The 22808-nt window shown below is 40.9% G+C and overlaps 2 protein-coding genes across 3 annotated transcripts; both read right to left on the bottom strand.

Annotated features, from left to right (window-relative positions):
* Positions 1–673: 673 nt before the first annotated feature.
* tnfsf12 (TNF superfamily member 12) lies at positions 674–7865 on the bottom strand. Its single transcript, XM_029526835.1, has 6 exons — positions 7039–7865; positions 5521–5602; positions 3757–3819; positions 3583–3606; positions 3362–3489; positions 674–2166 (listed from the first exon to the last, which is right to left on the bottom strand). The coding sequence occupies exons 1-6, from the start codon at positions 7210–7212 to the stop codon at positions 1891–1893; spliced, it is 747 nt and encodes a 248-aa protein (XP_029382695.1). The 5' UTR covers positions 7213–7865; the 3' UTR covers positions 674–1890.
* Positions 7866–9390: 1525 nt separating this feature from the next.
* sat2a.1 (spermidine/spermine N1-acetyltransferase family member 2a, tandem duplicate 1) lies at positions 9391–14289 on the bottom strand. Of its 2 annotated transcripts, XM_029526392.1 has the most exons (6): positions 13783–14286; positions 13495–13546; positions 12997–13080; positions 11165–11266; positions 10969–11009; positions 9392–10747 (listed from the first exon to the last, which is right to left on the bottom strand). In XM_029526392.1, exons 1-6 carry the CDS (start codon positions 13843–13845, stop codon positions 10580–10582), a joined length of 510 nt encoding a protein of 169 aa, XP_029382252.1. In that variant the 5' UTR covers positions 13846–14286; the 3' UTR covers positions 9392–10579. The 2 variants fall into 2 exon arrangements, with proteins under 2 accessions (XP_029382253.1, XP_029382252.1); XM_029526393.1 differs by lacking the exon at positions 11165–11266 and having other exon boundaries at positions 9391–10747; positions 13783–14289.
* Positions 14290–22808: the final 8519 nt, after the last annotated feature.

The following is a 22808-nucleotide window of genomic DNA, read 5'->3' on the forward strand; positions in this document are numbered from 1 at the left end:
GAAGGCCAGGGGGATGTGGGAGTGGTGGAGAGCGGGGGAGACGAGCGAGACACATTAAAGGAAGAGGAAAACGATGAGGAAATCAGACAGGATATGTGTCTGATGTCTACGCTTTTTCCATTTGAAAACATGAAGGTTTGGCCCCAATTAAAAAAAGTAAAGTGCTGAGGAGAAACCAATGCGGTCCGTCCACAAAAAACTACTTATAAACAGCAGTGGGAGTGCGGAAACCCACTGCTCGAAATACACACTGTTTGTGTTGTAACAGGACATATTACAGAAAGCAGTAGCTGCACTTTATGAAAGAATGCACGTTTAATTTCCAAAAAGAGATGAAAATGCTAACCGCTCTCCGAGGCTGAATATGTAAGCATGTTATCATTAGCCTGCTAGCACAAACTATAACCAACAGACCAACTGAACTTTAACCTCCACGAGGCTTTGCGTGTTAAAGGAAATAATGTTTGACATTCAGTAACTGAAGGAGACTTTAGCCGTGCTAGCTACGTGAGGCTAAACACTACTCACAATGACCATGCTAACGAGTTAGCCGCAAATGTTTAGCATTTTGACTACAACGTTTAGCCTAGCGGAGTTAGCGTTCAGACCTTTGTTAGCACTAAACACAAAAGCTGAGGACATGAATTTTGACCAAACTTTGTCGGATGATCAAAGTTGTGATTTCATCCTGAGGAGACAACGAATACGAGAACCAAATTTCTTTTTTTTCTTTTTTTTTTCCAATTTTACGACTTGATTTTGAAGAGTTATACAGAATAATTATAATAGCTTTTTAATACAATATTTCTCCAACCCAACATTTTACTCACACTGCAGCACTGAATGAATGAGCACCTTACCCAAAACTGAGATTTCCTCTCAACAGAATTTATGGTATGATCATGAGCAATAATCAAGACGTAAGCGTAGATGTGAACATGATGGTTGTGGTGTCAAACAAATACAGTCAGAAAGGAAAGACAAAGTAATATTTGGAGCTGTACGCTTCTATAACTTGCACATACTTTTCAAAAGTAAAGCCAAGTATACTATACATAACAATACCTTACAATCAAATTTCACCTTAGGAAAAAAAAAAAGCATAAATTCACATCCATGTTAATTAAAATATTCCACGTTCTTTGCCAGCTCCTAACTTGATATGCACATATGTAAAAAGTGTTAAGTATATACAAAGAATCTAAAGGACGTTTAGCAAATTCACACTCAAACAGGACACCGAATCGTAAAAAGCATAAAATCAGTATAAACAAGAACTGTTGGATTCATTATCAGATTTCACACATACACTCGGATGCTGTATTGTATAAAATATCCATGACAACTCATGTAGGCTTTTATAGTGTCGAGGGCTGACGCTTGCAGATGTGCCTTCAGTTTCTTGAGGCGACCGGTGATATAAAAGTGAAAGGTGCATGCACAGCTTTACTGTCAGTCCTATAAAGACAGTGTAAGCACAATTTATTACGTGATACAAAGGCTAAGATGAACATCCAAGTATTTTATGAAGCCCTTTATCTACAGAAAAGCTTCCATCCCATCTGTTCTCCCAGCAGAGATTCACTGAGGCCTTTTGTCCACTTTGGGTCTCGGTTGTAATCCAAAGTCTATGTTTTAGGTTCCAAAACAGTACCGCTGTCCAGAGAAAATTTCCACAACAACTTCCACAAATGTCAGGTTTCTCTTTATAATTGAAGTCTTTGGGAAGAGGCTGTAGCAGGATGTGAGGGCCTCAACTTCTTATGACTGTTTAACCATGTAGAAAAAAAAAAGATCTCATCCATACAAAAACAAGTTTTGTTGTACTCAGATGAGTTCATGTACTTAAAAAGAAAAAGTTTACAGCCCGCATCAGATGAACGGCGAGCTTCAGTTGACTTTAAAGATGCTGAAGACGTGAGGCGAGGCGGAGGGATTGCCCACGGTGTGGAGTCTGAAGGATGAACCGGTGACGGCCTGCAGCTCCGTGCCTCGGTCCAGCCGCAGAAGGCCAGACACCTGGCAGGACTTGACGAAATGGAAAGAGTGCGGCCCGGCGGAGGGTGTCGTCGCGTAGCCCTCTATGCACTGCAGCTTCTGAGGCCTCTGGCCATTGGTCACCACATCCAGCTTCACATACGGAGTCTGCTGCTCATTGAACAACACCTAAAGAGACAAAGAGGAAGAGGGGAAAGTCATTTGGAGACTTCGGCTGGACTGTAGTGAAGTTTTAGCGCCAACACAAAAATAAACAGACCGTCATGGGATGGCATTGCTATCAGAGTGTTTTTCCTTTTTCCCTTTTGGCTAGATTTCCTCCAGACTGTTGTCAACTTGACAAGAGGGAGGTCTGGCTACACAAGATTACCCGAAACCTGATATTCGCCACTACAAAAAAACATGACACACCAAACTAACCAAACTATGTTTTTATAAAACCGGTTTGTCATAAAACATTGGTTGACATTGGATGTGCAAGTATGATGGTGTGGTTTTTTTCATCACCTCACCTTAGAAAGTGAAAATGTATAAACCGTCAATTTCATCTGTTTTCTCAAACTGACGTTTCGTTTGGAAAGAAATTTGTGCAAACTTTATTTACTTTCCAAACCTGATGATACATCTGAGTTTCTGTGTCAAAACCATTCTATCAAAGGTCTGGTTAACGCAAGTAAATAACTGGCTGACATTATGTTTTTTTATTCTTAAAGTGGACAGACTAAACTAAACTGAACAAGTCTTGATACTTTGCAACTTTAACAGTCAAAGAAAAAAAAAATCCTGCTTTAGACAATTAATGTGGTGCATTTTAGCTACAATAAGACACATTTATTTCCAAAATAAATATATGACATTGTGATTTAAAACTGCATACATTTTTTATTTATATATTTTTTGGCCAGCTATTAGCCAAGAATTAGTCACTTAACATCCAGCACCTTATTATTGGTTTGACTTCACCGTCATTTTAGCTCTGTTTTTGGTTTCCACCATCTTCCACCTCATTATTGGGGGGCTAACTTTACCAGCCATTTTCTATTGGGCAGATATAGTTACAGAGATGAACTGAATCATTAAAGTTACAAGATGGAGAAACAAAAGAATGAGCTGAGAGACCTTTAATGCCTTTACGGCCTGCAGTCATGTGACCTTTCCCCGTGAGTTTGTCGCATCTAAATACTCCTTTCCCATCATCCGTAGTAATTTCACTGATTCAAAAAGGGTTTTTTTGTGTGTGTGTGCATATTTAAAATGAAACTCAAAGCAGACAGTATAATGTGCAGATGGGTAAAAGTCTTGACGGAGTGGTTTTGATCTGGTTTGTGGTCCAACACTGTAAACAAACTACACACAAACTCACCTGGCAGAACAGGAAATAGACACCTGCTTTCTCCACAGTGAAGATGCCTTGCTCCTTGTTATACCTCACTGCTTTACTCATATTCAGTGTCCTCTCTTCCCAGCCTTTTATCACACCACCTTCTCCCACTGACACACACAAACATATATATCGACAGTTATTAATCGCTTTGGTGGGACATTCATAGATGGTGCTCCATTCTTCATTTTTATGAGCCTTACCTTGCTGAGAGGAGCCTTTGGTTACTGGTGGAAAGTGAAAGAGACATTGAAAGAAAAAAGGAAAGGGAAAGTCAATTAAGATTTTATGAGTGCAATCGTATAGGGGTATATGATTGAAACCACTTCAGCAGATGCTACATGAGACCGCTATATGGAATCTGCCAAGCCACTTACTCTCAAAATGAGACGCCGCTTTCTTTCCATTTCCATTTCCATTCCTCCCTCGAAATGCACCCCCTTCAGAAGGCAAAGAAAGACATAATGTGAGTTTGGAGGGCAAAGAAAATAATGTCTGTGGCTTTTTGATAAAACAATCATTCCCATCTGTATCAGTCTAATAACATGGTGTGTTAATTTGTGGCCATTTAGGTTCAACCTGGTTCATTTTAACACGGTTAGCAGACAGGCAAAGGATTTCCTTTCACGTGCTTCAATATATTTCCTCAAACTGTTATTTTCGGTTAGAAGCGTGTGCCCCTTTTATTATTTTTCTTCCTGTCGGGACTAATCTTAGTGCCAGCTGCTCTTAGTCATGAAGAAAACAGTGAATACAGAGAACGATGAACGATTGAGTGAGAGAGGCTAAATAGCTGTGTGTGGCGGGAGGGAGAGAAAAAGGCGAGATGGACACGGCTGAAACGAGGAAGAAAGCATTAAGTGACGCCAGAGACAAAAGCTGAAGCACTTGAAGGTTAAATAAGAGAAATGAAGTGTTGGAAAAAAAGAGTAAAAAGGGTCTTTGGCTGCTCTGTGACCTAAAAGAGTTGATTAAGAACAGAGTGAAGCAACAGCTATTGGCCCCTGCTCGGATAAATACAATAAATAAAACATACAAAACACTAAAAGACCCGAGCTGAAGAACGTCTGCTCTCGTTACTCGCTAATGGTTTATTTTAGTTTTGCAATCTGGCCTATGGGGAGGCATTTTAAGAGCAGATGCAACTTGAATACTGTACGCATGAACTGCGAAACACATACTTTGTGTTTGGACCGGGCCCCCGCCATCTTACAGCAATATTAATACCCTGCTAAAATAACTCACAGGTGGGTGACCCTGGAGACTTAGGCTTTGCTATGGGCGCGGGTAAAGCCCTCAGGCTAGCCAGATTTTCCTGACTTAAGCTGTCAGTCATCAGGAGAGAACATAACAGCAGTGTCCTGCTGAAACGCTGCACCGCGGTGGTCAACTTTCCCCAAACTGGAAAAAGCTGTTTGGCCTTTTTTCTATTGAAGGACATGAATTTCTGATCGCTGTTTAATGCATTTTGGAGACTAAAATCAAATATCAGTTACCAAAGTAAAAGCCAATACCTGCGGGATGTCAGTATAGATATTTTGGCGAGACATGCAGTTCTCTAAATCCCTTTGTCGAACTTTGACGTTCATGTGTCGACTGAAATCCAGCACAAAAGAGTCTTGAGGGTTCACTCTTGGACAAAATGTGAACAATCAAGCCATCCCGTGACAGTGACGCAAGCAGAGGCTATAAATACAGCAATGATAGGTCATCAAATATCACCGCTTTCACAACAAATCATAGCTGTGTCAGTCGTGCGCTCAGGGGAGAGGGGTGGGAGGGAGGGAAAAAAATCCATTTCATTGCCCAAAAGCGTGCAACAAGGCCTCGCTCCCGCGCCAGCTGGTTTTCTGGGCTCCGAGGCCGCTCTGGTCAGACCTGTAATTTCTGCAACAGTCATCCAGCTGCCTACTTTTTCCTGTGTCAACTTTTAGCAGCGGGTAGTGCCTGCGGGCCTGCTCAGCCTGACCATAGTGGCATGTGGGGCCGAGACTGGCCAGCATTTGTGTTAAATGTTCTTCCCAAAAAAAACAAACAGAGCACAGTCGGTAAGCATATTGTGTCTGTGGTGATTTGGACAGCCGAGAAGCAAAAAGCTGCAATAATTTGAAGTCAGGAAAATGCAGTTTGATTTGCAATACCATCTCTCTTCACTCTCTGCCCCACCAGAAGTTCTCTCTTCTCCAAAATGAGCTGAACAATGGCCTTCCTCTGTGTGTTGACCTGTTGAAATAGACAAAGAAAGGAATAAACATTAGAATTACAAATGTCAGATAAGTTTATTATGGCTTCTTTTCTTTTTTTTTGGCCTCTTCCAGTCAGCCACATAAATTGGCAGATCTTTTCCAGTATCCTGCCCATGCTGCCATGCTAGTTTTATAATCGGCCTACCACTTCCTCAGAAACCGAGTGCGACGCCTAATGCATGTTTTTAATGCTTTGCATTCTTCACGTGTCTTCTGCTCCACTTTAAGAAAAGAAAGACGTTTTGTCAAGCCAGCAAAAATTTAAAAACCATGGCTGGGGGCTGGCTGGAAGGTCGAAGAAGCCCTATATGAAGTCAGAGAAGTGGTTTGGAGAGAGTGTGTTTTAAATTTACTGCTACTGTGGAAATGGAGGCAGCGAGTTGCTCTTCACTCTCCAGGCGCTCACTCACTGGCTCTTGTCAGGAGTTGGCGAATGGTCAAATGGACAGAACGGGGCCCCTTGGGAAAGGCTCCAGCATCAACACTCCACGTGTCCACTTTTGGGGGTGTTTCTATGTGTGTGTATGTGTGTGAGGGAGAAAATATCCATGCATGTGTGTGTGCAAGTCTGTCAGCATGATACACAGCCAACCTGGCCCCCTGATCTCAAATCCAGTGCAACCTGGTTTTGTAAATAGTCTGAACTTGAAACCAGAAGAATTTCCATCAGCTCCTTTTGGCTGCCTTTGGAAATAATTTCCCTTGTGATGCAACCTCATGCCGGAGTCTTAACATTTTCTGCAAGTGCAAGAAGTGTAAAAGCTGCACTTTGCACGAGCCTGCACAGGATTTCAGGCAGATCTCTGCAGATCTGACTAGCACTGGGGGGGTACTTGCTCCTGCCCTGTGCATGGGAAGAGGCCATGCATCGTTGCAGATGATTTACACTTGTCTCTCGCTGTCATCCAGTCTGTCGACTGTGAGGTGCTTACATGACGAATAGTTCAGAGTTTCCTGTTAAAACTCAGATAAAACTCGAGCCACTGTCATTAAACATGGCGGGGGGAGTGGATAGGACTGAGGATGGGGGGGGGCACGAGCCACAACTCCATACTACATGACTACACTTTGTTATTGGTAAGCAATAAAAGTGCCAAGCAGAGAAAAGGGGGCAATAGAATAAAGTGGACTGGGGAAAGGGGGGGTCGAAGTGTGGACTTGCATTTTTCCACATTACCCCCCGCGAAGATTCCCGTAACCACAGCCACACAAGAAGTTACATAACAAACACTTGATGGCCTGGAAAAGTTGGTGGCAAGTAAATATTATTGTTGGTACAAATATGCGCGCTATTCAGACCCTCCTGTCTGGACGGTGGGAAGGGGGATGGGGGGATGTTTTGTTGTTTTGCAAGGGCATGATTGCTTTTTTTTTTTTGTTGTTTTTATTTATTTTTTTAAGTATAATACAAACCTGCTCCAGTCGGTCCTGCAAGATCTTAAAGGACTGAGACAGGTCCCGCGTCTGCCGCCAAGTCCACGCCGTGAACAGCGCGCTGCATGCGGCCATGCACAGAGCCACCAGAGCCAGAGAAGCCCAGACGACCCGCAGCCTGCGCACTCGCCTCCTCTGCAGAATCCGATGCATGTTGCTGCAGACTGCGCTGCTACTCACCGCCGCAGACCCTCCGAAATCCGCACTTCAACTCCATTCCAGCTGAGCGTGAAATCCCTCCAAATGCGCCTCTGTCCCAATGTCCATTTTTTGGGGGGGGGGGGGGGGAGGTTTGGAAGTAGAGACGCGCGAGTGGACCGCCTGGGAGATCCTTCTGGTTGTTGTTGTTTTTTGTTTTTCTGTTTAATCTGACAGATGAAGGGCTTTTAAAGCGACAAAACATCCGATCCTTCCTCCGCACGGATCAAAGCCACCATCCTCCGAGTGTGCAGGTCGCGTCCAAACACGAGAAAACTGTGCAACTTGCGCACATCAACTGTTGCATCCTTCTCCTTGTGATTCGTTGACTCAGCTCTCTTGTCTTCCCTTTAGTCAGCGAGCTGGGGGGTCATATTAGAGAGACTGGCTGCTGAGCACACACAGGAGCGTGAATTTACACACACACACACACACACACACACGCAGACGGACTTGGAGGTGAACTTTCTGTGCGCCCTCAGTGCGCTCTGACGGTCCCATACCGGCTGGCAACCCCGATAAATCAAGAGAAAAGTCACCGAGCTGGGCACAAGGAGACGAGCCGAGGCGCACCGGAGCTTCCTCTGCTTCTCAAATCACTTTCATCAACTTGCATGCCATGAAAATATGTGCCATTCACGCGTGTAACAGTTCCGCCTGTAACCACACGGTGGCTGTGCTGTATAGATGAAGGCACCATCAACAGGTGAGCCACACACAGCGGCCGGACAAAGCTCTGCATGTGCTCACGGTCCTGCTCTGAAATATTCAAAACGTGTGTGATAGTTTTAGCAGCAAAAAGCAACAATCTGTCGGATCTCCAGGTCATCTGTTCCAGTGTCCCCTTTCAGCCCAGAGAGGCTAATTTATGGTAATTTAAGAAAGAAACTTAAGAAGAGGAAGAAGCAGGGCATGACAAAATGTTTTCATGGACCAGGGTTGCACATTCTGTGGGCCCCCCACAAAGGTGACCTGAAACCAGCAAACAAGAGTGAAATATATGAAATAAAATATCACAGCTACAAATCCAAGTATTGCATCTCATTTGAAGGGAGGCAGTTAATGCATTTCTGAAAAAATATTTAAATCGATAAAAGGCGACTCGTGTGTATCCTCAATGCCTCAAAAGCATTCAGGAGTACATTCTTTGCAAAAAAATTCACGCTGTGATGAATATTTTTAGCTCTTCAGTCTTGGCTCGTTACCGCCATCTACTGTTGATCGACGAACACAGCCAGAAAACAACATCACAAATGAGTGTTGTGTCTTCCATCTAACAAAACAGGGACCCACTCCTCAAAAAAAAAAAAACTTAAAATTTTAAAACTCATTCTTTATGAATACATTTGCTCAGAGGAAAGAAATGAACTCAACACAGGTCACATCGTTTATTAGACTGCAGTCTGACAGGTTTTGTTCCTCTGAATACTGCTAACTACTGACTAATCAAAGTAAACATTAAAACACACTCTAAAGAATGAACTCTTTTGAATGAACTTTTATGAAGCCAATGAGGAGGGTTCACATACTTCTCACCCAAACCCACATTTGAAATATAATGAGTGTGTATGGCTTATTCGGCAACACACACGTAGCCTCTTCCTGTTAACTAAATAGTACCAAAGTTAAGGAAAGGAACCAAATACATCAACATGATTGTTTTGTCTACTCGTACTGTTACACAGCAAATTAACACACCCTGCACATTAAAACATTTATAAAGTCTTCTCTTGTCTTGTGAATGCAAAGTTGCTTTTTGGAGCAGCTTTTATTAAAACAAAAAAACCAAACCTTGGTGAATTTGACAGGAATCAGGGTTGAACTCAGGGTTTGATTTTGAGACAGTCTGAGGAATCCATGTTGGAAACGGACTCACAAGTTGTATAATTTGTAGCTTGTGTCTGGAATTCAGATGGGAAGTTGCAGACAAGGAAAGATATAAATATCTCTTCATGTTCCCTTGGACTCTGCATTGATTTTTGGATCACACACTCTGCAATAGCATGGATGACGATGCATTAAAAAGCTTTTCCATATCGATGAACTGTTTAGATGCCGCACACTGAAACAAACATCTAGTTATTTTACAACACTATGCCCAAAAGGTGGACAAAAAAAAAAACAAAAAACAAACCCAACAATTGCACAATCTTAATCTTAATTATGCTGTAAACAAAATACAAAAAGAAATGCAAACGGCACAGGAGGGTCAGTGGTTCCTGTTTGTTTAGATCGAGAGAAAAACAAACTACATATAAATCACAACTCAGGCTGTTTTCATTAAATGGCTGGAAGTGATACAAAAGCCTTATTATTCAAAATGAGACTGGATATAAAACAGAAGTGCAGACCACAGTTGTGCCACTTTCATTTTAGCTGGACAGGTTCAAAGACACATGCAGACAAAAGCCAAGTTTTCTTCTGTTTTTCAAATATAATTTTTTTATTTGATTCTAAGCTCGGTCCATTTGCTTGACACCAGCCTCATGTGTAAAATGAAAAGAAGGTTTTAAGTTGAGTCCAGCTGACTTTACTGTGCTGTTGCATTAGGAGATGCCTCTGTGTTCATGCAAGAAGAGGAAAGAGGAGAACAGTGCAAATAATGACACTGTGCTGTACAGTGATCCTTAACTGGAAGACGAGGGGAGAGCTGCTGTTGTGATTAGGAATCAGAAATGTAAAGGCCTAGGAAACCCCCAATCTGGCTTTGTTTCAGTCATACAGCAAAACACACTGTTGTTGCAACGCACAAGGTTTTTCTGGTTCTTTGCGCAAAAACGTCTTTAATGAGCACTGAAGACTTTTATTTAAAAAGAAACTGCCCTCTGCCGTCCCATCATTTGTTTCACCTTTCAGGTGGAGGTAAAGGTTGTCAGATACACTTAATACTAAAAATCAAAGGTCATAATATCACGAGGAACAGAAAATCAGGATTTCAGTGCCTTGGTTATGTTAAATGTGTGTTGTTGTTTATTTAAAATCTCATTGTCTTTTATTTTTTCAAGTGGTAGTCTCAGAAATGTATATATCAAATAGCGTTTCAGGGTTAAGCCAACTCAACATGCTTTTCCTTTTGACTGAAAAAAGAGAGCCACTATTTTCACTACTGTTCAAAGTAAATGTGCTGTGCAGGAAACAACGGATGACTGAGAAAAACAGCAACTAAAGGGAAGGAGCTTAGCAGACAGTCAACAATTTCAATAATTTATTTTTATAATTCTAACAACAGAGTGACTGAGTAATGCTGTATCCCTGCACTTAGGGTTAGCTTGACCCTTATGGTTGAAAAGGTCAGAAGGTCATGACCCAGTTGTTCGGTTGGTTAGGGCTGGGCCAGGTGTTCCAGCGCCTCTCCCTCACAGCGCATACAATGGTAGCCATATTTGGTTGTGATATTGAGGCAGCCCTGGCTGTAGTAAAAGTCCAGAGATGATTTGTTCCAGTCCAGAACGGTGAAATTGAGCTGGTTGCAACCAGCGGCCAGCCCCAGCTTCAGGAGAGCAAAGTAAAATGAAAAGACAGATGTGAATACTGCTGTTCTGACATTAGGGATGACAGCTCCAGGACACATTATGCATTATTTAGCATTTTTAACTGTTCAGCTGAAGACCTTTCTGGTGTGAAAACAGAAAAGGCCTAAAGTTGAATGTCCATGAAATATTTCAATTTCTGTGCCGTAACAAATGAATGAATAAATGGTGTTTTATTCACCTGTGCTACTTTGCTCATCAGTGCTTTGCCAATTCCCTTTCCTGAAAGACAGAAACCGTTTTATGACTTCAGATTCCCAACACTTTACAGATATGCTTTATGGACTTTTTGATTTATTTTCTCCAGGGCTTTAATACAAATTATATTCACTACAGGACAATAACGGCATGTTTGTTTTTGAAACAATGTACTCTACCTCTGAACTCTGGCATCACATACAAGTCCTCCATATAAACAGCTTTGCCTGACCAGGAGCTGTAGGAATAGAAGTAAAGGGCGTAGCCTATCTTTGTATGACCTGAAATGAAAAAAGGGAAATTAATACACCAAGAAAACGGGATTTGTTCACTGGAATATCTGTTAGCTCACCAAAGCATTTACATTTTTCACTAAGCTTAAATGTATCAGTAGATTGTTTTTCATTTCATCAGATTTTCATTCCTTTGTCAGTTCAGTTTGCAAGATGTTTATCTGTATCCTGTCATGCCAATATCAGGCTTATTTATCTGAGTCAGTGAGTCAATGTTAAATGTTAAACATGTAAGCTGGAAGCCCCTCCTCAGTGTGGAGTCAGATCTCTGTGGTGACTTGATGGAAAAGGGTCTGTGTCATGGAAGAAAAAGGCCCAGCTGGGCAGCAGAGCGTATGTTAATGGTTCATCAGTGTGTTAGCCATGTTATATAAGTGGTGTGTAAGGACAGAGTACACGTCAGCAGCACACTGTTACATTAAGTAACAGAGACCTCGTAGAAATGGGCTGTTAACCTGCATGTATCTTTGGCCTTGTAAGAGACAAAGGAATTCTGGGAACTGGGACAACACAGTTCATATCAATTTATGTTTACAGTATTCACAGATGTGTTGTTCATATGATACAAATTGCCTGTAGTCATACATCCACAGCGAACTGTCACCTACATCTGCAGTTCTTATCAGCACTTTGATGCACTTTGATGGCTCTTTGAATGATTTTTGAAAGAAAAAACTCACTATCCAGGACTACTTATTTAGCTAAGTTTACTACTAGCTGGTGAGCACAGCTATAGCTAAATGTTTATTCTCAGAGTTGCTTGAGACCAAGACAAAAAGCTGCAGGAGGATGATTATTGGATTAAAATTCACAAAAACAACTTCAAATGAATGCTAATGTTGCCTTGTGGCTGCTGGAATGTTATGAGTAACTGCTGGCTCATAAGTTTTGCGTTTCAGCTTTATGAGGTGGCACTATGTCCGTTTTATCTTTCAAAAGGCAAAACAGTTTTTAGTGCAAGTTTGATTTTAGCATGTTGTGCTTTCTGTACCAGAGCCAGAGAGGAAGTACACAAAGACAGATAGATGTCTCCAGCGGATCAATATGCAGCAACAAGAGCTTTGTAAGTGCTGAAAGTCTCTGAGATAATGAAGTAAAATTGACTTTTGTATTCAGCGCAATTGATTGGCTTTGAAGCACTTAAGATCTCAATGCATAAGCTGTCTGTTTAGATATATTTTTATGGCCTTTTGAGACTCAAATATTTCCCGGTAACTGGACATTTTTTTGTTTTGTTTTGTTTTTGGTGACGCTGGAACAATGTTCCAGAGATCATTTTGTAAGTCATACTGGCACAAAAACATCAATTTTGGTTGAACCATTTCTGTAAAAAGTACCAGTATATTGTTAGTCTGGCTAGTCTTGGTTTCTTAATTACAAACCTTTCAGTACAAAATCAAAAATATGAATGTTTTTTCTTCTTTGCGGCAGTTGTTATTCTGGAAGACTTGAGGTCAAGAAATCTGGTAAGAAGATGAAATAATATTATATCAGTCTAGTTTAAATCTATAAATTAGGGCAGCGTGATTTATAATGTACCTTAATATATTAGTTTCAGCAATGCAAAAGATATAAATATTACTAACTAATTATCTGCCAAAAAATGCCAAATCTATAAGCTAATGGCTAATTCTAGAGAAAATGTGTATCGCATGTGTATCACATATGAACGGCTCATTTCTAACATGGAAGCAGCCTCACTGATCATTCATCCTCACCATCTTTGCTTTTCTGCTGTTCTGGCACTTCGGCAATGATCCCATGGAAGAAGGGGTTCTTTGAGAAACCGTCCTGCTCCAGGTCTGCATGCAAAAAAACAAGAAACACCTATCATTAATTCATTCCAATAATTAATATGTGGCAGAAATTAAAGAACACCGGGACACACAATGGAGTCAATATTTCAGTTTAGTTAATTCATAACAGCTTTTCACGAAGTCAAAAGAAAAAAGACAATTATATAAAAAGTCTGAGTATTAAAAAAGGACTAAATATGTTCATATTTTTCTCCTATTAAACTTCTTATATAATTTAAGAATTCCTAATTAGTACTAAACATGCTGTGAGCTGATCCTCAGTAAACATATAAGCCCAGTGAATTTTCTTTGTTTGCTCCCAATCTGACCAGATTTGCTGTTTCAAACATGAACACAGCAGGTCTCCAATTAAGTTGCTTTTGAAGGTCGAGTTAAAATCAGAGGGGGGTCTGCACGTACCTCTGTGCGTGATCGTCACCTGATCAGATAATTTCTCAAAGGCAGCCAATTCCTGCAGAAAGAAACACAACAGCTCCAGTTCCTACCACATCCTGAAACACGCACTCCACGGCACGTGGCCTGAGGTGACACCGCCAGCAGCTTCTGACGTTTGATCATCTAACATCTCAGCTATCCACCACCACCAACAACAACAACAACAACAACAACAACAACAACAACATGGTCTACATGAAGAGATCAGCTGGCATCATAGCCGCCTCGTGTTCCGTGCACGTGTCTCCTGACCGTGATCATCCGCGCGATGTCCTTGCAGTCCTCCACGTTGGCGGCCCGGATCGAGAAGTCCATCTCGGCTCGGATGTGTCTGTTTTTAGTTAAATTGTTTTGCCTTTCTTCAGACAGGACCGCTGACCCCAGCCTCTGTGCTCCACACAAGCTCCTAAATCAGGCTGTCTACAGGCAGAGCGCCATCCTGCAGGAGGGAGGTGAGCGGGGGAATCAGCTCCCCATGTGGCCTGAAAGGTACACTAAAGCACTGCAACATCTATTCACCCTCCTGTTAAACTGACCCCTTTCAAAGTTTAAAGGTCTGGAGTTGACAACTGATGACGCAATTACTGGCTAACACATCAGTTCTCTTTGGCTGGCGTTCTTGTGAAAATGTTGTCATATCTGGAGAAACTTTAATGTGAGTTTTACTTTTAAGTGGAGCTGTTGCACACCTAATTGAACCCGAAAGGACAGAAGGTTGAAGCTGAGCTGCTTTAAAGCTTCAGGATGGATGATGGTTTTCAGAATAATCTTCCATGATGCACATCAAACTTTGAGGTGGCAGAAGTAAGTATGATCTCATAAATTTGTCCTTTTTCACTCCATTCCTAACAACTGGAGCACCAAGTTTGAGGAAGTGAGAACATGTTGAAATGAGAAATAATGAAATAATAAATCATAAAAATGAATGACTCAATTGACTGTGAAATACATCAGAAATAGCGTTAAATATGACTTCATATGATGGACTGATTGAGTAAATAGCATTGCTTAAGGAGTTGGGTAAATAAAGGACTTTCCCAGATTTAAAGAAAAGAAAAGTTAGGTCCTTCTGTCTTACCCTACTCTGTGATACGAACTGACTGTAAACTTCACCTCGCCCACAGGCTGAGGGCAAAGGTACCACCCATCAAGCTTCACACAAAGATAAAATTAACTCAAGGACACAGTCATATTATTCTCAGGGGTGGAAGCAGCTACATTGCTGTAAAATCTAAAGGTATTTGCACTGTGTTGTGCTGTTTTTTCATCATATTCTGCCTAATTTCAGAGGAAATTTTTACTACTTTTCATTCCACTCCATTTATTTGAAAGCTTATAACATAACCTCATATAGCTCATATACCTTCACCTGATGAAGCTTATCTTAAAAAGGTTAAATATCAGTAATAAAACACAATCCACCAGAAATATGTGTGTTTGTAAGTGTAAAGGTATTTATCAACTGCTGCATGACTTTTTATCTTTGCTTTGACTTTAGAAAATGTTATTTTTCTATATTATTGTATAATTATATGTCATTAGAACAGAAAGAAAACAAAGGAAAACAATATAATATCAACACTGGTACATTAGCGTATGAAGCCTTTTTTCTTAAAATGTTGCTTAAAAGCAGGACCTGAACCATCATAAACCGCAAACATTTATGTTTCCAACATATTTAGAAACAATTTCTTGACCATAATCTTGGAGTAAATCGTTTCTGCGCGATCTTTCGGTTAAAGAGCAGTTTAATGATTCTCTGTGAAACTAGACTACACAGAAAACCACAACTGGTCAAGTCATGTGCAAAGTCTGGTTTGAATAATAATTGATGAATGAATCAGCAGACAAATATCTCAGAGAGGGTCACTGTCGGTTTTAACATGAAGTTTTTTTGGCCTCCGTTCCTATAACCTCACAGACTTCGGGGATTTGTGTTGATTCCGTACACATGTCACTGTAGGAATAGGAGAGTGCAATTGCTCTCGGTTAAAAATAGATTTTGTGAGAGATTTGTCACAGTAGATGGCATTCTGCAGGGTAGAGGGTGGGGAGGAAATGAGCAGGGAAAGGGGGATTTTGCTGGGCTGCCTTCTCCTGGAAAAAAAAAAAAAAGAGCACAACCGTCTATGTGGCTATTAATAGCTCTACCAGGACGGCGGGGTTCTTTAAGGCTGACTAACGGCTCCTTTCATTCTACGCAAGCAGAAAAACCAGAGCATTGCCATCGTTTTCATCAGAGGCCTCTTTGCTCGGCGGATGACGTCTGTGAGCTGCCCCTGACAGCTTTTACAGACGCACTCGAGGACTCACAGACAGCTAGAAGCAGGAACATTGTCGACAACATTAGTCAGGATTGTGAGTAAGAAGGAGTTCAACGTCTCGCTGGACTACTCAGCGCTCACAAATGCTACAACAACCTTGACAGAAGGAGGGTTAGTACACACATAAACCACAATTCTCAGAGTTTTGGAGTCATCCCTGAAAAGTTAAAACGCATGGGTGTTTGATGTGTAACAAAATGTTGATGTGTTGAACTGCACCGCAGTGTGTTTCACAAAATCAAACCTCCTCTCTGTTCTAAATCCTTCAGCCTACAGGAATAGGTGCTTTCAGTCTTTATGCCAAGCGAGGATAACTTTCTCCTTCATATGTGTACACACTGTAAACAGATGAAAGAAGCTGAGCGATGTTCTCATCTAAATAAAAAAAAAAAGAACAACGAACATATGAAACAAATAAAGGCAAAGATAGCAATTAATGTGCGTGTTCATACTTACAAATCAGAAAGCCCATAAAAATGAGGAGGGAGTGATGAAAAGAAAAAGCATCATTATTGAACAATAACACATTATTGTTGGGTCCAAAACAGTTTTGAAGGATCTTTTTAAAAAGCCCAGTAATTTTGTAACCAAGAGAAAGACCAAGATGCTGCTCATTTCTTAGGTCCTCGACTGTGGAAGACGCATATTTATATTCACAAATCTGACACGTAACCCACAATTAAGAGAAGTATTCATTGTGGCACAAATTAAACAAGCCAAAGTTTTGCATATATTGACAGACTAGGTACACAAACCATCTGCACGCTGCAGTTAGACCAAATTTTTTTCATCTTATCCTCAGTCAGAAATGGATGAAGTATAATCCCCTAAATATTTTCGCTTTTGGGACCATAACAAAAATGTTCAGTTTTATTTTCCTGCCTGTCCCTTATTAGTTTTTCATTTTGTCAAGCTATTGTTTCGATTGTTTGAGAAAGTACTTCCAGTGGATTCAATACAATCATATGAAACGGGCAACTCCTTCAGTCTTGTACAGGAAACCGCCTCCTCTTCCTGTTTAGTCTAGATTCTGATTGGTCCCTGGGCTCAGGAGCATTTCCACAACAAAGCAGTCAACACCACATTTATCATTGTCTAAAAAGAGACGAAAGTGACCAAATAAAACAAAGTGAAAAGGACCAAAATATAGCCAAAACAAAAAAAAGCATCACTGCCGAAACTGACTTTCCTCCCCCATATGGCCTCTTTAAATTCCATTTTTGGGCATTATTTTGCTCTTAGAATAAGTGCCCTCCATAATCAGTAATAACTCCACCGCATTAGTGTGTTTCTACACATGAGTACAAAGCAACGCCCAGTGCAGGCAAAGTATAGTGATAAGAGCTATTCAAGTGGCTCGATGCCCTTTATTCTGCGTATCCCATATCACTCTGGGAATATGGTGGCCACAAGAGACTCCAAAGAAATGTGGTTTTAAATTCATTCCAGGATGTTACATAATCGGCCTGTCTTTCTATGGCATAAAGTTTTCGGGGGTTTTTTGTCTGTTCTTAAAAAACAAAAAAATTCTTATCAGAATGACACAATTTGAAAGTAGGACTTGGGAGTTAAGAATTCCACCAGACAAACCCTTCCTCCTGTCTGGTTAGCTCATGCCGCTTTGCTTAGTCGGGCAGATGTGAGAAAAAAAAAAGAAGAAGGAAATTAGCTCATCAGCAGACTGATGCAACTGTGTGAAGATAGCTCGATGTGAAAAAGGCAGACAGGGTGTCATTCCTCCTGCGGCGGGACAGGCCCATCAACATGCCTTATTAGGACATCTGGAGCCAGCTGTGAGCGTCAGGGTGGCAGAGGAGCTTTGTTTTTTCTGTTTTCTTCTTCTTCTCATAACTTCCCTCAGACAGCCGGAGTCATGTGACTGCAGTGAAGGTCAGGTGGCCTTCCATGGGACTGTGGCCAAATGTCAAGTAGAAAGTTAAACAATAACGCTGCAGGTACACTTTCAGTAAGGATAAATGCACAATAAACTTTCCTGCTGGGAAAAGAGGGAAGTTTCTCTTTCTGGCAGACCGGCTGTCTGTGTCCATTTAATTGTTCTCAGATTAGGTATGAATTACAGCTCCAGCTTTGCTTTTGGTAAATTCCTGGCAGGTATCAAGACTGTGTGTTCAAAGTCAGATATATTACACTGGTTCTCTGGCAAGTCAAACAAAAAAGGTGTCATTTTTACAAGCCTCACATTTCTCTTCCACTGACAACAACGTCCAACATTAAGCCTGCCGCTTCTCTTTTTGATCCCAGGTGTGTGCTTTGGAAAACGTAGGCAATGTTTCCTCTCATACTTTACTTTACTTTAGGGCAGGTCAAACCTGAGGCCAAGCAAGTTTACAGACAACACTGATCTACGTGTAAACTGGTTGATACTATAAACAAGCATTACTTTTGGATTGTTTTCAAACGTAATAAGACTCCTACTTGCATCTTGCATATTTGCAGATAGGTATGCACAGAGATTAGCGTTTCTCGATCTTGTTAATGTTTGAAGCATGGCCCTTGTAAAAGCAACCCACTTTGTTTTGTTGTTGCTGACATCAGCAGCTGATGAGAGCTAAAATTGGAGTGCTCAGCTATGAAACCGATTGACAGCCAAGATAACAGTTCAGGAGTACGTGCTATAAAACAGTGGTGCTTCAATTCAAATGCTAATGCTCCTTTGCAAGTTAACTATCCGCTGAGAATGTTAGTTTAGCGTGTTAAGCTGACAATGTTTGCTGCGTTCACATCAAATGGGATGAATGGGGAAAAAGACTGCTGAGACAGTATCACATATATACATTTAGTCCTCTTAACTAATGGCAACTGATCTGAATCCATTTTATAGTTTTTGATACATTTCACTGAAAACCACAAATCTGTTCCATAAAGGCCCTAAAGAGAAAGTTAGCGCCCCCATTTATTCCTTTTTGAGAAATTTACATGAATCAAAATTGTTTAATAGCATCCTGTCAATATTTGTGATGTACTGTTAGGGAGTTTAGTGACACTTATCTATTTGTAGGTCCTAAAAATATGATGATGGCGACCTTTTGGACAAGAATTTGACATATTTAATCAACTACCGTCTCTGTCGTGTTGTGCAAGTCAACACCACCCTCATTATCACAGACTGCAAACAGTAAACAAACAAAGGGCTGCACATCAGTCCCACGTATTCATGTATTTCCGCAAAAAACAGCAGCTTGTGAGACATACACACAAGAAGCACATATGGTATTGCAACAACATCCTGAGGAAATCACCTCCCCTTAAATCTTTACTGCAATGAGGCATCAAAGTTTGGTTTGCAGCCAAAAAAAGTGGAATTTGGGTGTATATGTGTTTGTAGCTTTTTAATTAAGTAATGCTAAAATGTGCTTGTGTATGAACCCAGACTTTCAAGTAAGAACTTCCAAGTTATCAAACTAGAGGCCACCCATTTCTTGTCTTTCTCTTTCTTAAGTCATTTCCTCAGATTTCATTACTTTGAATTTAGGCGAATAACAGGAAAACCTGACAATGAGGCCAACAAATACAATGAAGCCCAACCGATGACTCGTCTTGTGAGTAACTGAGACATTTCCCTGTGTGAAACCAGAGGCCTGTTGGACTTGTTGAGGAAGGTGAAACCAGGGAGTGCATAAAGACTTGGACTTCCACACCTCCTGCCTGAATATGGTCACCTTCATTGGGAGAGCAGCTATTGTCACTGGACTGGGCCAAACCCGTGGAAGTATGTGAAGAGGCAATGGGGGCATTAGCATCCACCCTTTCACGGTTTCCCAGGCGTTTCTGTGTCATTTGATTTATTGATATGAGTAATTATTCCAAAACTCAGCTGATCAAATCAAACTTGTGATTTCAACCACAAGTTTCGTAACTATGTCACTAAAATGTCAGCATTTACTAGACAGCTTGAGATGGATTAGCAGCGTTATGCAACACAACTCTGCTACAATTGACAAACTTGAACATGATGACACTTTAACACACAGAACACATCTCATTACCCCCCCCCCCCCCACCCCCCCCCCCCCCCCCCCCCCCCCCCATGTTTTCTATTCTAAATATTTGAGAACAGAACGGAGCGATCCGTAGCGCTGTGTTGGCCATTCCTGTTTTTGTATCTCTTGTATCTCCTCATCCTACTTCCTCTTACAGGTAAACACCAAACTGAATGGGTGTGTGTGGCATTAAAGAAAACAACGGCTAAAACAGGTCTGACAGGTAGAGATGGTGAGGATGGAAGAAACATTTGGACGTAATAATCAGATCCAACATTATTATTTCTCTCAAATGTGGCAAAACGTGAAAAAGACAGTTTCGTGGTTTTGACCTTGATTGATGTTTCAATCAGTAAGTGATTACTGATTTTAATCAGTAAGTGAAGAGAAACACTTTTCATTTGACCTTAATTTTACCTGGATGATTCTGATTTCAAAGACACTGAGGATAGTAATACTTGTGGATGTTATCATTATAGATGTATGTGCTAATATGTTTCTGTTGATATATGATAATTACTTTTAAAAAAATACTTTTGTAACCGACATGTATGTTATCAATATTCAGATTTCCCACAGGAGCATCGGTGGGGTCGATGGCTCTGACAGAGTTTGCCTGGCAACACTTTCTATGACACTGCCAACATCCCTAAAATTTTTAATTTCCTTGTTGTAGCAGAGCCTTGCTGCTGAAAAAAAAAAAGGATCATAAGGTTCTTTTCTTGGTACTTCATGTGCCAGGAACACATTGCAACATTCTTTTAAACTTCAGCTGTCTTAGATGTACAAAACTGGAATGATGCTTTCATTGTTGTCATGCCCACCTTCTTTAGATACACATCACTGTACCTCAGTAATGTAAATAATGGTGACATGAAAATCTGATTTATAGAAGTCTAAAAAAAGAGAACTGGTTTAGTTCCTAATGATTTTTGTTTGCCCTATTTCCAATAATAGCAGTGCTCCATCCCCCTTTATCTTCTCAAGGTAGAAAAGAAAAAAAGCTTTGTAAATATGATGACATTTCATTTAATGCAGGAAACCTACTTCTTTAAGCAGACCTCAAGACTTTGGTTCACTTATGAAGTCAGTCCCGCTGATAAGTATTTTATTTTCCATTTGTCGGCTACTTATTTGTCTTATTAAAGGTAGTCTACACTGTGATTTTGGTCCTTGAAATCATCAAATTTCCTCTCAGCTCAGCTCTGAACTATGTCAACTTTGAGCATTGAAGGGGTTGTTTTGTCTTAAAGTGCAGCATACTTGCTTCACGCTACCTGCTGTGGTCAGAGACTGTCTTTGTCTTGCCCATATTTACTTATGATTAACTTTGCAGAGCGTCAGTATCAAGTGGCAGTCAGGACATTTGAAAAGCTGCCATCAGTTTTTGAAAAGTTGTGTGGGACTTTGGCAGACACACCCGCTAATGAACTTCTTGTTGGTTGTCCAAAAAAAGATTTTGTGTGTTTCTGTGGTAGCGGCACACCAAGTGCTTTGAGCTGAATGTTAATAAAGGCATGGTTAGAATGACCATAATGAGGAGCATAATTATCATCATCTGCTTTACTACTGCAAAGCTCGATTGGATGTTCTGTTCCCCAACTTAGTGCGCCGCCCATTCAAATATTTGTTAATGAGCACAAAAAAACCACAAAGTGCTGCTATTACTGGTGTATGTCATTACTTTGTATTAGACAATTAAAAACTTTGACCTAATAATGAAGCTAATTGAAGATCCAGAGGTTGCTAATTAGTGAACATTTGATGGCATCCAATGGTGTGAAGATATTTCACTTATAAGAGAACAAAAACACGTAACCTCATTCTGAAACCAGAGGAAGTAGGTCATTAGGCCTTAGTATAGATTTCTGGACAATCAAACATATCTGGACAAAACTTCTTCAAATAAATGTTTTAAAAAGTAAATTAAATGGGGAGCCATCTGAAACTCTGAATATCACTCACTCATAAATGTCGGCCTTATGTGGCACTACTACAATAAATGCCAAATCACCAAAGGAGGATTAACACTGCATGTATCAAGCACTTTACTTTGTAATCAATGCATGTTCTGTGTAAGCCGTGCTTTGACCTCCACAATCTATCCCAATCTGTCCCAATCTATTGAGCATTTTCACCTCATTGTTTGTATCCAAGGAGTGCTTCCTTTAATGGGGACATTGAATCTAGGCCATAGCTCCAATGCAGCATGCCACAACGTGTTCTCACAGGCGCAAGAGCTGCAGCTGCAACCCTGCTTATGCCACGGTTCAGATGCTGTGTTCTTGCTGCCCGTTGTGAGATACGTAGGGAGGGTGGGTGCCTTTCTGAGATGCTCCATTATGTCACCGGTGCCCCAAGAATAGTTCCAGTGTATCCTGCAAGGCACTGAGGCCGGTGTGACGTGCAGAACTTAACTGTTGTTGGGCCAAACCCTGCAGAAACAGGGGCCCTACTGTTTCCCCACGTCAGGCACACCCAGCCACACGCTCACACAAATACAGACACATACACACATGGAACCGTTTAAAGTTTTCCTCTGCCACTGTTCAACATGCCCCCAGAATAAACACTTGAAGCAGATCTGAACCAGCGAGGCCAACAATCTTCATTACAGGCGGACTATGACGCAATGAGAAGGTAATAAGAGGTAGTGGGTTTCAGATGTTTTCTCAGTTTGGCAATTGCCCATGTGTTTGAAAAAGTAAGTGGGAGGAGCATTGCTTCATCGTGGGCTATGTGAAATGGACCCAGATAATATTTTGTCATGAAAAGCCTATATTTTAAACATTTCTAACCGTCATGTATCAAAGATATGTATCCTTAATTACTGGCAGAAGGGTTAGTAGATTAAATGATTAAAAGAAAAAATGTCAACAATATTGATTAATGGCTGAACGTTGAGGTTAGCTTTGGAAATTTTAAATGGCAGGTTGTGGAAATTGGTAAATGC

This window comes from Echeneis naucrates, chromosome 18 (assembly GCF_900963305.1).
Source record: "Echeneis naucrates chromosome 18, fEcheNa1.1, whole genome shotgun sequence".
NCBI lineage: Eukaryota > Metazoa > Chordata > Actinopteri > Carangiformes > Echeneidae > Echeneis > Echeneis naucrates.